The 14,161-nt window shown below is 49.8% G+C and overlaps 6 protein-coding genes across 6 annotated transcripts; 2 read left to right on the plus strand and 4 right to left on the minus strand.

Moving 5' to 3' along the window:
• Positions 1-1,036: 1,036 nt before the first annotated feature.
• On the plus strand, positions 1,037-2,599 carry ANOM_011065 (basic helix-loop-helix domain-containing protein; the record flags this gene model as incomplete). The annotated part of the gene is made up of 1 exon (XM_015556321.1): positions 1,037-2,599. One exon carries the CDS (start codon positions 1,037-1,039, stop codon positions 2,597-2,599), a length of 1,563 nt encoding a protein of 520 aa, XP_015401474.1.
• An 837-nt stretch (positions 2,600-3,436) lies between these two features.
• Positions 3,437-4,599, minus strand: ANOM_011066 (putative mitochondrial 2-oxodicarboxylate carrier protein; the record flags this gene model as incomplete). The annotated part of the gene is made up of 5 exons (XM_015556322.1): positions 3,437-4,148; positions 4,227-4,313; positions 4,366-4,395; positions 4,457-4,467; positions 4,525-4,599. The coding sequence occupies 5 exons, from the start codon at positions 4,597-4,599 to the stop codon at positions 3,437-3,439; spliced, it is 915 nt and encodes a 304-aa protein (XP_015401475.1).
• A 333-nt stretch (positions 4,600-4,932) lies between these two features.
• ANOM_011067 (putative GPI anchored protein) lies at positions 4,933-6,221 on the minus strand (the record flags this gene model as incomplete). Its single annotated transcript, XM_015556323.1, has 2 exons — positions 4,933-5,537; positions 5,591-6,221. The coding sequence occupies 2 exons, from the start codon at positions 6,219-6,221 to the stop codon at positions 4,933-4,935; spliced, it is 1,236 nt and encodes a 411-aa protein (XP_015401473.1).
• A 623-nt stretch (positions 6,222-6,844) lies between these two features.
• On the minus strand, positions 6,845-7,470 carry ANOM_011068 (uncharacterized protein; the record flags this gene model as incomplete). Its single annotated transcript, XM_015556324.1, has 3 exons — positions 6,845-6,900; positions 6,956-7,007; positions 7,063-7,470. 3 exons carry the CDS (start codon positions 7,468-7,470, stop codon positions 6,845-6,847), a joined length of 516 nt encoding a protein of 171 aa, XP_015401477.1.
• Positions 7,471-10,088: 2,618 nt separating this feature from the next.
• ANOM_011069 (argonaute/piwi family protein) lies at positions 10,089-13,251 on the plus strand (the record flags this gene model as incomplete). Its single annotated transcript, XM_015556325.1, has 5 exons — positions 10,089-10,174; positions 10,235-10,907; positions 10,991-11,378; positions 11,438-11,685; positions 11,743-13,251. The coding sequence occupies 5 exons, from the start codon at positions 10,089-10,091 to the stop codon at positions 13,249-13,251; spliced, it is 2,904 nt and encodes a 967-aa protein (XP_015401476.1).
• Positions 13,252-13,584: 333 nt separating this feature from the next.
• On the minus strand, positions 13,585-14,090 carry ANOM_011070 (uncharacterized protein; the record flags this gene model as incomplete). The annotated part of the gene is made up of 2 exons (XM_015556326.1): positions 13,585-13,599; positions 13,647-14,090. 2 exons carry the CDS (start codon positions 14,088-14,090, stop codon positions 13,585-13,587), a joined length of 459 nt encoding a protein of 152 aa, XP_015401472.1.
• Between the last annotated feature and the right edge of the window lie 71 nt (positions 14,091-14,161).

Genomic DNA, 14,161 nt, shown 5'->3' on the forward strand with positions numbered 1-14,161 from the left:
TCCCTATCACTATCGCAAGCCTTCTTTCGCTCTCTATCTCTTCTCCTCTCCCCACTTTCTTAATCGTCTTCGCCTTCCTTCCTGTCGCATACAGACACATCATCTGTAACTCGACTTCGTGTGAGCTTGGTTCACAGGCAAAACTCAACTCGGTTGTGTTCTGTCACTTTCAAGTTCTATCCTGTCTCTGACCCACGTTTTGCTCTCCTTTTTTTTCTCCCCCATTGTCTTGTAACCCCGTCGCCTCCGGACCCAGTATTCTATTTCTAGTCGCTTTTTTTCTCCTTTGCCCGCCTCGCTTATGGCCACGCATCCTTCTCACCTCCTTTAGCCTGTTTCTATTCTGTCGTGACCCCTGATCGTCTATTTTCTATTGCTTACACTCTTAAGCTTTCAGCGGTATCTCGTATTTCTCTTTGTGCGCTCGACGGTGCCACCTATTGGGTTGTGACTCCCGCCTCCCATCGTGGCATTTTCCGCCTGGTCCGCTTTCGACTCATACTTTCCACCACGCCCTCGTTCTTCCGTGATTTGGCAGCAGCCATCCCTTGCGTCGCCGTGAATACCGTCCGCTCTTCCTTTTCAATCATATCCTTACTTGTTTAAGGGGCTTCTCGGCATACTTCCATATATCCTTGGTTAGTTAACCCCCGATCCCCTGATCTTATTCTTGCGATCTCGGCGTTTAGCACCTTGGCGCACGCACACGTTTACTGATGCGGTTTTTGCACCTCGCTTCAGATTTCCATTAGCCGACGCCCAGATTTCCGTTTGTGACTAGGCCCAATTACTCGAAGATCAGTGAAAATTGAAACCCATCGAACTCGATCATATTCGCCCTCAACGCCCTACTATCCTCAGTCTGTGTGCGAATCCGCCCGAAGAGAATCGTTTTCGAACCCATCGCGTCACTCGAGGGTGGAGTTGGTTTTCCTGTCCTGCACTGAACTCCGGACATTTCAGATCTTGGATCGTAAGGGGTTCCCTCTGGAAACGTGCTTGACTTTCCTGTTCGGAGCTGCCCACCAGCTGCACGATGGCGGAAGCGAGTATTTTCATAAAGCATGATCCTGACGACCACAACAGTGACCACAAACATTTCATGATGTCGCACGCCGGCTATTCGATGCCCAATCAATACGGCGGCACCAACGACGGTGTTGACCCCTCCGAACTGACCATGCAAAACAGTGGATTCATGCCGTATAACTTTGGATCCCAAAGCTTCAACTTCGGCGGCAACTCTGGAATTGACACGGATGAGTTGCTCGACTTGGAGATTAATGGACAGAATGGCATCCAGCGCGCTGATAGCATGAACTTCCTCCAGGATCAGCACTCGAGCGCTGGGATTTCCATGAGTCACCCGAATCAGATGTCCCAGATGTATTCGAACACGCCGGATGGGGCTCCGATGCATAGCCCCTTCTTGCATAACAGTTTCAATTATGACCACTTCCGAGCCATGAACCAGCAACAGCCGGGTGCGCATATGCAAAATGCCGGCTCCCATTTTGAGCAGAACTACATCAATACCAAAGGACGGCCCACTCTGCAGACCATGGACCGTTCCGCGGATGGCCGTAGCCCTATGACACCGAAGACTCCTGCCTTGGCCGGTTTAACCCTGGGAACACCAGAGTCAGGCAGTTTCCCAACCGCGCAGCCCATCAGGACTGGGTTGCACCCTCGACACCAAAAGACTCTTTCGAACCAGTGGGACGGAACCCCCGGAAGTGCTCATTCATTTGGAGTTGAATCTCCCATCTCATCTCCTCCCAATCCCCACCATGTTGGAATCTCCGAGATCCTGAAATCGGGCAAGCATGCTTCCTTGCCGGCCAAGGTTGATACACATATGCCCGGAACTGCCCAGGATTTGGAGTCACAGGAAGCCAAGCGACGTCGTCGGAGGGCCTCGCATAACCTGGTCGAGCGTCGCCGACGCGACAACATCAACGAACGCATCCAGGACCTGTCCCATCTTGTTCCCCAGCATCGGCTAGAGGATGACAAAGTCCGGAAGCAACTTGTTAACAACACCGCCATGTCTAGCACCGGAGCCAGCTCCAACGCAGCCACGTCATTGTTGGCCGGTGGCAACGGTCGTCGCGCAGCTGGCAACATTACCATGGGGTTGCCGATCGAGGAAAAGGAAAAGGGCCCGAACAAAGGCGACATTCTGAACGGGGCCGTCGGCTGGATGCGAGACCTCATGTGGTCGCTCCATGTGAAACTCCAACAGGAAGCCGAACTGGCGGAGTTGATCAGCAGCCTGGGAGGCACTTGGCCTTTTGAGCAAACCGAAGAAGAGAAGCGCATGCGCACGGAGATCCTGGATGCGCTGGAGAAGAATGACCCCAGTTCGTTCAGCTACAGCCGGGCACCGGGCAGTGGGCTGCGAGTGCCGAAGCATACCAATATGGCCGGAGACCCTGTCGCGTCCAATGGCGGGCTGAGTCCACAGAACTTGAGCCCCTCGTTCAACAGCGGGGCTAGTAGCAACAGTGGTACCGGCCAGGCCCAGTACTGGAGCAGCTCCGGCCACGCGGGGATGAGCTTCAAGGAGGAAGATGAGTACGCCATGGAAATGAATTAGACATCTCCGATGGTGTTGTGCCCATCCGGGGTTCTATGAGTGCATGCCATGCATGACCTATTGCATACACGGCGTCATATGGAGGGAGCGATCCGGCGTACGCGGAAGTCTTGACATACCCAGACTAATTTTTCTGATTCACTTACCCAGTTCATGTGAAGTTTGCTTTGTTGCTTTTCCCGTTCTTGTGAATTTGCCCGGTTACGCTATTCTGTTGTCCAATATCTTTATAAGCTCGTTCTGTCTGTCGTTTATATCAATGCTCCACCCCTTGACTTTTCGCTGTCTATTTTGGCTATCTATGTCCCTGGTTTTTGCTTCTACCGCTCAGACTTGTCGCTTTCTCTATCTTTATAATGTTATGCATAATGACGGCCAAGACCGACTCGGTATCATCTGCTTTTTGTCTATTTATCCAGAACGCGGTGCGAACTAGTTTCTGCTAGCAATGCTGCCCGTCTGAGAGGGGCTTCTACATGCGTTTTTACATCGATACCCTTTCTCTTTTTCTGTTGCCTGCTCAAGATTTCCTTTGCCCATGATGCGATTGGTTGTATCTCGGATGTTCTTTGCTGTGTTATATAATGGTTAGTCATACATGACGGTTTTTCTACTGGTATCAGATTCTCGATCCCGACGTAGTCCAATAGAGCACTCGTGGTCTACGTAGCACACACAGTATGAGAGCGGTATCTTTCGAACGAGATATCATCAAAAGTCCAATTGACATAAACACATATAGATAAAAGTCTTTTACACCTCCCTCTAACTGAAAAGCAAGGTCTTTCTCTAGTTGCAAGCAAAAGAAGAATAGACAAGAACCGAAAACGCACTCGATCAGAGATTCTCACCCCGCATCTTACGGAAGAAATCCATCACTCCCGTAAACACCACCAACAGGATACCACCACCAGGACCCAACCGCAGCACCTTGGGAATGAATCCCTTGTACAGCGCCCCGAAGCCCTCCTCCTTCATCACCGTGCCCACCGCCGGCCAGGCCCAGTTATACTTGGGGGTCTGCCCCGCCACCTTGGGGCTGTTCTGAATCCGCGACTTCACCACATCCATCGGCGTGTTGAGAATCGTACCCGCCGTACCACCGATCGTACCCGCGATGAGGTCGTTCCGCGTCTGCTCGGTCTTGTTTCCGGGCTCGACCTTGGGCAGCTGCGCGCGCACCTGGAAGATACAGCCGAAGTAACCAGCGTTCCAGAGGATGTGTCGCCACAGCGTCGACTCGAGGCCGTTGTACAGGGCCAGGGGTCCCTCCGTTTGCACGATCTTCTTGACGACGTCGAGCATGCCGTTGTACTTGGACGCGCGGTCTTGCAGACGGATCTTGACCAGCTCGAAGGGCACGACGACGAAGGATTCGGTGGCGCCGGCCGTGGCGCCCGTCAGCACAGCGAGCGATTGCGTCTGCTTCTCCACTCCGAACAGGCCCCGGTAGAACGATCCCCAGCTGTCGTTGGCGGCGAATTTGGTCGCACGCTTGGGCGCTTCCATCAGAATCGGAGCGGAGATACCGCGGTACAGACGGGATGCGCTTTTTGGTACGTTAGGTGTGTTTTTCTTTTTCTTTTTGGCTTCGACGGTGGTGTTCAGGGTGGGATGAATGGCTTACCCCTCATTCTTGATGATCTTGCGCAGACAGTCGAACATGCCCGTGTAGAACTCCTCGCCTGCGGCGCGGGTGCCGGATTGCAGTTGGCTGTGTGGGGTTAGATTCGTTTTGTTGGTGGATATGGCCTGATGGAGCTTACACTCGGGTCTTCACGACGTCCAATGGGTACCTGGGGACATTCTTTTGGTTAGAATTGATACGATTGGCGATCGGATCGGAATTGAGCATACATGACCAGGATCTAGATTGGAGTCAGTGGGTTTGGTTAGCATGACAGGTCGCAGCTCCGATAACGCACCTCGGACACACCAGCCACCGCGCCAGCGGCGAACTGGTATTGGAAGGGGAGGGGCTTCTGAGTGTTGGCCGACATTGTTGCGGATATGGAGGGAAACAAAACTACGCAGCAATGGGACAATGGAAGCTGGGGAGGTGGTGAGGGGAGTGGGAAAAGAAGAGAAGAGAAGGAGATCACGCAAGCGTGCGAAGGAGCGAAAGCGAGCGGAGTTGAACGTCGGAGCGTATCGGACCAATTCCCGAACGGGAAAAATCCCAGCCCGGTGAGAAGTCCAACACGGCCCCACAACGCTGCCGACTGCAAAACGCCCCACGGGGTGAGCATACTTAGTTAAGATTATTATTAAGGATCATTCCCATTCGTGGTTCTCGTTACTGCGTTCTACTAGTAAGTACATGCGCTCGTGCCTCATCCAATCGTCCAGACCACCCCAATTAGGAAACTGATTCCGGCCAGGCTCATTCCTTCCGGGAGGTTTCTCTCGCCAGCGGAATTCGTGGGCTGCTCCTTCGCCACGGTCCCCGTCGCAGTCCCCGTTTCCTGTGCGGTGCAGCTGGAGCCGCATGCGAACCCTGTTGGACAGCATCCCCCACCTGCGGTGTCTGCGCAGCGGAACCACCCACTCGCGCATCGTCCCGTCGTCGCTGGCGGCGCTTCCGTCTCGGCGGGAACCACAATGGTTCGGTCGTTAGTCGTGATCGTCGTCGATGGGGTCTGGGGGCACGAGCTGGTATCACAGTCGCGGCCAGTGCGACAACATCCTCCCTGGTAGACAGCGGAACAGGCGTAGAATCCAATGGGACAGATCGACCCCGTCTGGGAGGCGGTCGCCGTCGAGAGACTCGTTGGTCGAGCAGGAGGAGTAAACTCTCCGGTGGATTTAGAGGACGATCGTGTCGTGCTGCTGCTCCGGCTGCTACTAGAAACCGTGCTAGTCGCGGGAACCGTGTCCGTGACAGTGGACACCATGATAGTCGAGCTCACCGTGATCGTCACCGTGTACACGTTGGCGCCTGCAAATTCATTAGCCCAAAGCTCATCATCTTATAAATCGGCCCGGACTTACAGCCACCGCTAACACATTCGTATCCGGGGATACAGCATCCGCCACCCAATGACGCAGGACAGCTGGTGTACCCTTGCTGACACGAACCAATCGTGCCAGAGCAATGCTGTCCGTCCGGACAACACCCGACATCCCCAGACCCTGTATCGTCAACCAGCTCACAGGTCGATCCCGTACTGCAGCAGCTGTCCGGGCGATTAATCGAGGCGCATGAATTTGTCCCCGCGGGGCATTTGAATTCTCTCCGAAGAAGCGGTGAGAATTGGGCCATCCATCCGTGGGAGTTGTAAGTCTCACCCACAGACTGGGATGGCTGATACGGATATATGCGAGGGTGTAGATCAGATTGTGTCTTTTCTGGGGTTTGAGAGCTCTGTAGGTCGGTCTGGTTGTTCTCTCCGAAGTACCAGTAGTCGAGAAAGAACTTCTCGCCTTCGTCGTCGCTCATCTTCTTGATGCCCCGGACGGACGTTTGAGATAGCTGGTTTTGAATAGCTGCATTGCGTTGCAGGATATTGTATGTGTCTAGATCTGCCTCTTTGTGGTAGATGGATGAGTTGCCGTCTGTCAGTGCCTGGACTGCCAGTGGTGCTGGTCCGAGAGCCCAGGCGAGAAGAGGGAAGACCAGCATCTGTGCTTGGAATACTCTGTTCTCGCCATGTTAGTTCATAACAACTTTCAAAGTAAAGATGAAGATAGGTACTCACCTAGAACTACAACAGTGATTGATGTCAAGATATATAAATCTACCGTAACCCGACCACAGTTAGATACGATAAAATCCTGTCAGTTTAAATGAAGAGTAAGAGAAATCAGAAAAAATGAAAGAAGGAATGACAGCAGATCGACAGATATGCAGATCCTGACTGACAACTAAATATAATACTAGTCCAAGTCTGGAGTTGGGCTGTCGATTTGGATTAAATCTTGAGGTGAACAAATCAGTGGCTGGGGAGCCCGTGCTGAAACAGTTTACCCTTTTCGGTAAGGTGACGTGGATGCCTGCTTTTGAAGGCAGCAATATTATATCGACCATCCTTCGAATTGATCATCCGAGACTTTCACGATGTATGGAGTGGGTATGGCACCCATTTTGATTAAAATACAGTTTACTAGTATGAAGGCTATTTTAGGATGATTAATCATAATAAAAAGACACCGACAATCAAGCGATAGACAGCGTTATCGAGTACCGTATTACAGCTAATTAGAATGACAAGAGCCTTGTGATGGCAGCATCTTATGATTCATGACTTATGTGAGGGCTTGATCATGGAGAGCTTGAGCCCTGTGTTGCAGTACTGGGAGCCCTATATATTATAAGTCAGCTATCGATGTGACCTTGTCTCGTTCTGACTTATGTACCTGCTGGCGGAGGATCTACCGCAGCACCTGGCAAGGCTATGAGAACGTTATTCTGTAGAATAATAAGCTTCAATCCTCACAAACTCAATTAAGCCAGTAATACTAACATGTGGAGAACTATTCACACAATCAATTAACCTATCGGACGCATGTTGGATATCACCCAGGAACTGCTGGAAAACAACCCTTTTCTTCCCACTGAATTTCCAAGGGAATCTCCACCGCCGAGTGCTAAGTAGGCTGCTTTGGGCATATTTCAGCCTGATATGCTTACCAGCAAGCCATTCTCCCAGGAGAACGAGCTTTTCGTAGAGATTCATAGCATGCGGTTGGCAATGGCGAAGCTCCAAACCGCGCGCAAGAAATGGTTGGTCTGCTGTCAGTCGGTATTCGTAGTCTTTTAAAAGCATTATAAGCGTTTCCTTTTCAATTATGTGGTCCCCAATAGCGCTGTATATTTGACTGATGAGATTGGCGATTCCAGCAATGTCGCCAACAGCGGCGGCGGCGGTCATGTTGAATGTATGGTGTGATTAAGAGGGAGATTGTATACGTCCAAACTTGGACATGGACTTCACTGTGAAATTATCATCGTACTGTAGTGAAAAATATTAAGGTCGAAGATGATGTTACAATGACATTACACTTGGTTGCAAGACTGGTAGACTACCCTTTTCATTGTTTTTACTCGGGCCTTGCCGCCTTAGTCTATATAGGTGGTTACATGAATTATTTTGTTCTCTGCTGCACCTTATCTACTAATTTAAATATGCATTTGTTAATGTCCTCGATAATCAAATCTAATTGGTAGGGTCATGTTCGAGAAATATTACCCTCAAACCATCTATGAATATAGCCTGAAGTGAAGGATGTCTATGTGATCACTGATCACTATCGATTAGGGCTAAAGTAGTAGATGCAGTTCTTATATCAAGCTCATCGCCTATTCACGTTGATGCCATTACATACATAATATAGTTGAGTGACTACGGATTTGCAATCCTTCCTTCATTCCCTGTATATACATTTATACGGAGTTGTTTTTCAAGCCAGTTTCTGAGTGCAGCAGATCTCGACTTGTCATCCCGCGTCAGACGCCATTCATATTCCTCACATTCCTCAAATCTGGAGTCAGTGAAATGGACTATTGCATAATCTTTGTTAAACTGGACAGTCTGTTAATGTTCCCGCGATATATTACTGGCCTTCGTCCCTCGTTGTTCCATCCGAGTCTGCCTCTCACTTTGCTTCAAGCGCGCACAGATGGATCGAAGCGCCCCAATCTTCTGTTAGAGCTGCCATCACAATCTCGTTCAAATGTCTCTCTGTAGAGACTGATGAGAATCCGCTTACTCTCATTGCATGGCAGTACGCACGCGAAACAACCGCTGCCCCGCAGCCTAGACCTGGAATACATGCTCTGTACCAACGAGGCAATCGAAACACATATCTTTGCCCAAAGACTCCACCCTCATGAAGGAGCAGAGCGTATGCGCCGGGTACTTACTCTGTTGATGGTCCGCCGAACGATCATATCGACAATTCCATTCCACGGAGGGAGAATAATCGGCTCAGACATCCCAGGATCGCAAAAAAGAATTTTGACAGTAAAGTACGACCCATACGAGCTGACAACTTACAAAAATGCAGAAAAGCAGTCTAGAAAGGGACTGTTCGTACGGGATGAGTACGATCGGAAGCGCCTTTACCGGAATAGCCAGAAATTACGAAAGCTGGTGCTGTTAGCTTCCTGGCTCGGGTTCATCTTCCTGTCAAAGTCACCAGAAGTGACCAAAATACCTGCAGCGCTGAGACTCTTGGAAAGAGGTATATTAGGGGACACATGGATGACTCAAGTAGAGAAGAGGGTTGTCCTGGAGAAAGACATGACTGTAAAAGACTTTTACCACACAGCAAAAGCCAGGGTACATGATACAAACACGGCACGTCTTGAATTTCTCCTGCGTGGCTCTCCGAAGATGAGAGCAATGCTACCTATTATCCGTGATCAAGTGTTGCTTCACAAAGAAAAAGCAATCGTGTGGACTTTGTATACCGCCGAACAAATTTATGTTGCAGCTGTCATGAATGAGATCGGCCTGGACTATGGTGTATACCATAGCGGGCTGAACGTACGGCACGTCTCGACGTCTGGAATAAGTCTTGCTCTTTGTCAATCTCTGGACATTACCTTGATGATAATGGACTAAGAATCTCTACTGACAAAATCTGACTCTCAATCGACCTGTTCATTGGTCAACAAGCGACGGATTAATGGGCATGATGTTTTAAAAACGAAAGACATGCTTCTTGGCCTTATCCAGCAGCTATGGGAATGTCGTCGGCAACTTGAAGTTGGACATCCATGCATCACAGGGAGGGGATTAGGTGGTGGGTGTTAGTCAGTACTGATTTGACTAGTAGATGGATGAGGATGAGGCATGTTCGATATATTGGTTCCTCTCGAAGGAAGTGCCTGAAGCACTATCTCGTGTCACATGTAGCCCTAGTTGGCATCATACGTCTTCGTTCTCTCCAACTGTTGTGATAAAGCCGTAGTCATTACATGATCAATAGATGGGCATCTTTCTCTTACATCTTACTAGAATTCTTCCAGATCTACTTTTCTGTATTAGGTGACAATTTTGGTAACTGAAGTGATAAAAACACATACCACCGGTCACGTGTGGAGGTCCAGAGACTACTATACAACAAGGTGATTCAGATCAACTCTATAAGTATGTACCTATGCTCATCTTATACTCATACAGTGAAATCAACAAGAATGACATACGCACCGCGAGACCAGACTTAGCATGATCATTGATCTCCAGCCAATGATCAGTTTTGCACAGTGTGGCCACCCGACCAGCCCCAGCAATCTGACAAACTTGCCTCACTTACTGCTCAGGGGTTCCATGTAACCTGATATGCTCCCTAGACACGGTGAAATCAAATCTAGTGTCTTACCCCACTCCTCAAACACAAGCTTCTGAGCTTTTACTCCTTCATCTCCTGTCTTTGTTCCTCTCTTCCTCACTTCATCTTCTAATTACACGCTACTCCCTGATTCCTTACTCTCACAGCATTCCATCTGAGCTCTCACAGAAGCGACGCCAAAGTCCAACACAACATGTCATTCCGAGGTTTCAGAGATACCCCCCACAGAAGGGAGGGTGGGCCGACAAGACCTCAAGGAAGAAGCGATATAGTCTACTTGTTTGTCCACTAAATGCCACCACCACCGAAATCACAGTACTAACAAATAATTCCACATAGACCACCTGATGGGAAAGTTCCTCCTCCTGATCCCATTGTAAGGGAAATCGAAGACGGAATTCAGAGAGCCATCGCAGATCCCTTGACTCTTAGCAAGCTCCAACTGAATTCCGAATACCCTCCTCGCCCAGGATATGGAACGAAGGGAAACGAAGTGACTCTTTGGGCCAACTACTTTCATATTACTCCGGACCCCAATCTAGTCTTCTACAGATACGCTATTGATGTGAGACCCGCTGCATCTGGCAGGAAGCTAGCCCAAATCGTTAGATTGGTGCTGGAGACGCCAGCGGTTACCTCAATGGCAGCCGATCTAGTCACTGATTTCAAGTCTAGCATAATATCACGAGAGAAATTACCGTTGGCGAATAATGCAATCATCATACCCGTGTTGTACCGAGATGAACAAGAGGACGAACCCGCCGAGGACGCTACCCAGTACAGGGCCCGTATCCTATACACCAACACTCTGCGGGTCACACAGCTGATAGAGTATCTCACGTCAACAAACTTTAGCCAGTATGATGAGAAGCTCCCAATGATTCAAGCGCTGAATATTCTTCTAAATCATTACCCCATGACATCTCCCGACCTTGTCTCACGTGGCGGTAACAGAGCCAACAGAACCTTTCCACTTAGCAACAAGGCTTCACAGCCGGACAAGGCTCATCTAGTTGGTGGGCTAACAGCAATTCGTGGATTCTTCTCGAGCGTCAGACTCGCTGCTGGTAGGGTCCTGGTTAACGTAAACGTTAGCATGGGGCATTCTACAACAGCGGCCGTCTGATTGACTTCATGGATGCATTTCAAAAGGCAAACGGCAAGAGCCTGTCTGCCTTAAACGAAGTACTGCATGGTATCCGGGGACGCACACTCCATCTACCCGAAAGGAGAAACCGAAGCGGCGAGCTTATCATCAGGCCTAAGACGATCCATTCTCTTGCGAGGCGTGGCGATGGCACGGACTTTCCAGAGGCAAGACGTCCCGAGATACACTCATTTGGCGCGGGCTCTAAAGGTGTGAGATTCTGGCTAGAACCTCGCCAACTGGGATCGAAGAAGAAGAAGCGCCAACAACCAGGATCCGCAGCATCACTAGCTGGGCCTGCGAGGTTGATTAGCGTGTATGATTACTTTCTGGAAAGTGAGTTTGTACATGTGAACCGAGACGAAATAGCTGCTTAACTAACACGTCGTGTCTAGCGTACAACATCCGAGACCAACGACCCGATTTGCCGGTCATCAATACTGGCACACGGGGCAGTCCTATATACGTACTGGCACAAGTGTTTGAGATACTTCCGGGCCAGATCCACAATGGAAAGTTGTCCCCCGCCCAGACGCAAGACATGATCAAGTTTGCCGTTCGTCCGCCCTTAAAGAACGCCTTTTCTATCGTCAACCAAGGAGCAGACACTGTTGGTCTGAACCCTCAAAGAAATACAATGATTGTGAGTCCTTATCGTGAAACGATAGTTGTTAAACATAGTAACGTTATTTCATGGTAGACTCGATTCGGTATATCCACGGCGAGACAGTTGATCACTGTTGAGGGGCGGATCTTGGACCAGCCAAATATTATGTATCGGGGGAATTCCAGTGTAAAGCAATTTCCAGGTTCTTGGAATATGATCAGCACCAAATTCAACGTCCCTGGTCAAAGGCTGCGCAAATGGTCGTATCTTCTGCTCTCAGACAAGGAAGTGCAAGAAACATTCCCTGACGTGAAAAGCTTCCAACCAGTTGTCAATAAGCTGCAGGCTGTTCTTCTCGACACCGGTGTTCTGGCAGACGCGCCCCTCATTGGAAAGATAGTCAGGGTGGATAAGGATAAAACAAAGGACCTTGATGATGTGGTTAAAAGGGCAGCTGGAATTTTCGACCTCCTCTACATCATATTGCCTGAGAAAGACAGTCGCTGGTACCCAGTAATCAAGCGATTGTGCGATGTGGAGTACGGGTTGCAGACAATTTGCAGTGTTGGTTCTAAGCTGGTTGCAAAGAAAGGTCAAATGCATGATCAATATGGCAAGGCCCTGGATCAGTATCTGAGGAATGTGGCGATGAAGTTCAACCTGAAGCTGGGCGGGACGAATCATGCTGTGGACAATCTTCGTTCGAGTATCATCAATGAAGACAAGACCATGGTTGTTGGATTGGACGTAACACATCCAACTGGGTCCTCGCAAGTTTCTCCAGCCACTGCACCTAGCGTGGCAGCGATGGTTGCCAGCATCGACAAAGGGCTTGGACAATGGCCTGCAACTATTCAGCTCCAGTCCCGTGGAGGAAAGGAAGAAATCGACAGCTTGGACATTATGCTGAAGCGGCACCTTAGGCTATGGAAGCTCCTCGGAAAGCACGCATCATTTCCCGAGAACATTATCGTCTACCGTGACGGAATCTCAGAAGGCCAGTATATGAAGTGCTTGACGGAAGAGCTGCCCTTTATGCGCAAGGCCTGCCGAGAAGTCTATCCAAAGGAGATGCAAGAGAAGAACCTGCCCAAGATCACCATCATCGTTGTCAGCAAGCGGCATCATACGCGCTTTTACCCAACCGAAGTGCAAACTGCCGACAAGAACGGGAATACGCCACCGTGTACGATCGTCGATCGATGCATCACGGATCCCTATTGCTTCAGCTTCTTTCTCCAGCCTCATTCCGCTATCCATGGAACTGCCCGCAACGCCTTCTATTTTGTGATCCTAGACGAGGTCTTCAGTCAGCGATACAAGGGAAAGCTTCCACCGAAGTACAAGAATATCGCGGAGATTGTGCAAGATCTGACTTTGCACTTGAGTTACCTAGTTGGCCGTGCTACAAAGGGCGTTAGAGTCTGTTGTCCTGCACGATACGCTGACCTGGTCTGTGACCGGGCCAGATGCTACTTAAGTCAATTCTATGAACCGTTATCTGAGACCTCATCGGTGGCCAGTGGTGGTAGTACAATGCAGGCGACAAACAAGGATGTTCTTGTCCATGAGAGGATTCGGAACACGATGTTCTACATCTGATGCATGGAGAGTCGGCATCAACAGCGCTTTTACAAAGGTTTAATCTGCGGGACCAGATTATTCTACGGCGCACTGGTCAAGTGTGTCTCGGACAGTAACGAAAAATTGTATTCTCGAGGCATTGATTGCGAAAGCGGTTAACTGCGCGAGCTGAAATTTCATTATCGCAGAAGTTTTGTACCTCTTTTTTGCCATAGTACCGCGAATGAGAGTAATCACATAGTATGTACATAAAAAAAAACCGTAAAAAACAAAAAAGAGTTACACCCCAAAGAGACATCCGTATAGACAGTCCCAACCACCAATAGAAAAGAAAAGAAGAGGGAGAGAACCCTACAAGATAGCCCCCTAGCCAAAAACCAAGCCCTCGCTTCCTCAATCCCAAGATAACTAACCAGAAGCATCCTCCCAAACACATCCACATCGCCAGCCCTAGCCTCAGTAAGCACCCTCCCGAAATTCAACTGCCCAACCACAAAGTGATCCTTCTCCATCCATGCTTCCCCAAACTCCCCCGCATCCTGCGCCTCCCACAAATACGCCGACAGGTACCAGCTATGCACCAGCCCCAGCGAGCCATCACAGACGAGATTCCTCTCCCCCTGGACCAGCCGATGGAGCTGGATCAGATAGAACGCGAAAAGGACAGTCCTGCGCGCGGATTCTTGGAATATCCACGAGGTCCAGAAGTCTTGTTTTGCTTCTGTAGTGGGCGGGAGGATGGTAGGGGCGTAGGAGGGGTCCGGGAAGTAGATGCAGGAGAGGAGGGTTAGGGCTGAAGATTCTAAGTGTGGGATTAGGGAGAGGTTTGCGCTTGGGTCTGGGGAGAAGAATAGCATGATTTGGTAGAGGAGCAGGGCGTGTGTGTGGGAGAGGGTTTCCAGGGGTGTGGTGGCGACTGGAGATGTGA

This window comes from Aspergillus nomiae (assembly GCF_001204775.2).
Source record: "Aspergillus nomiae NRRL 13137 chromosome Unknown contig00583, whole genome shotgun sequence".
Lineage (NCBI taxonomy): Eukaryota > Fungi > Ascomycota > Eurotiomycetes > Eurotiales > Aspergillaceae > Aspergillus > Aspergillus nomiae.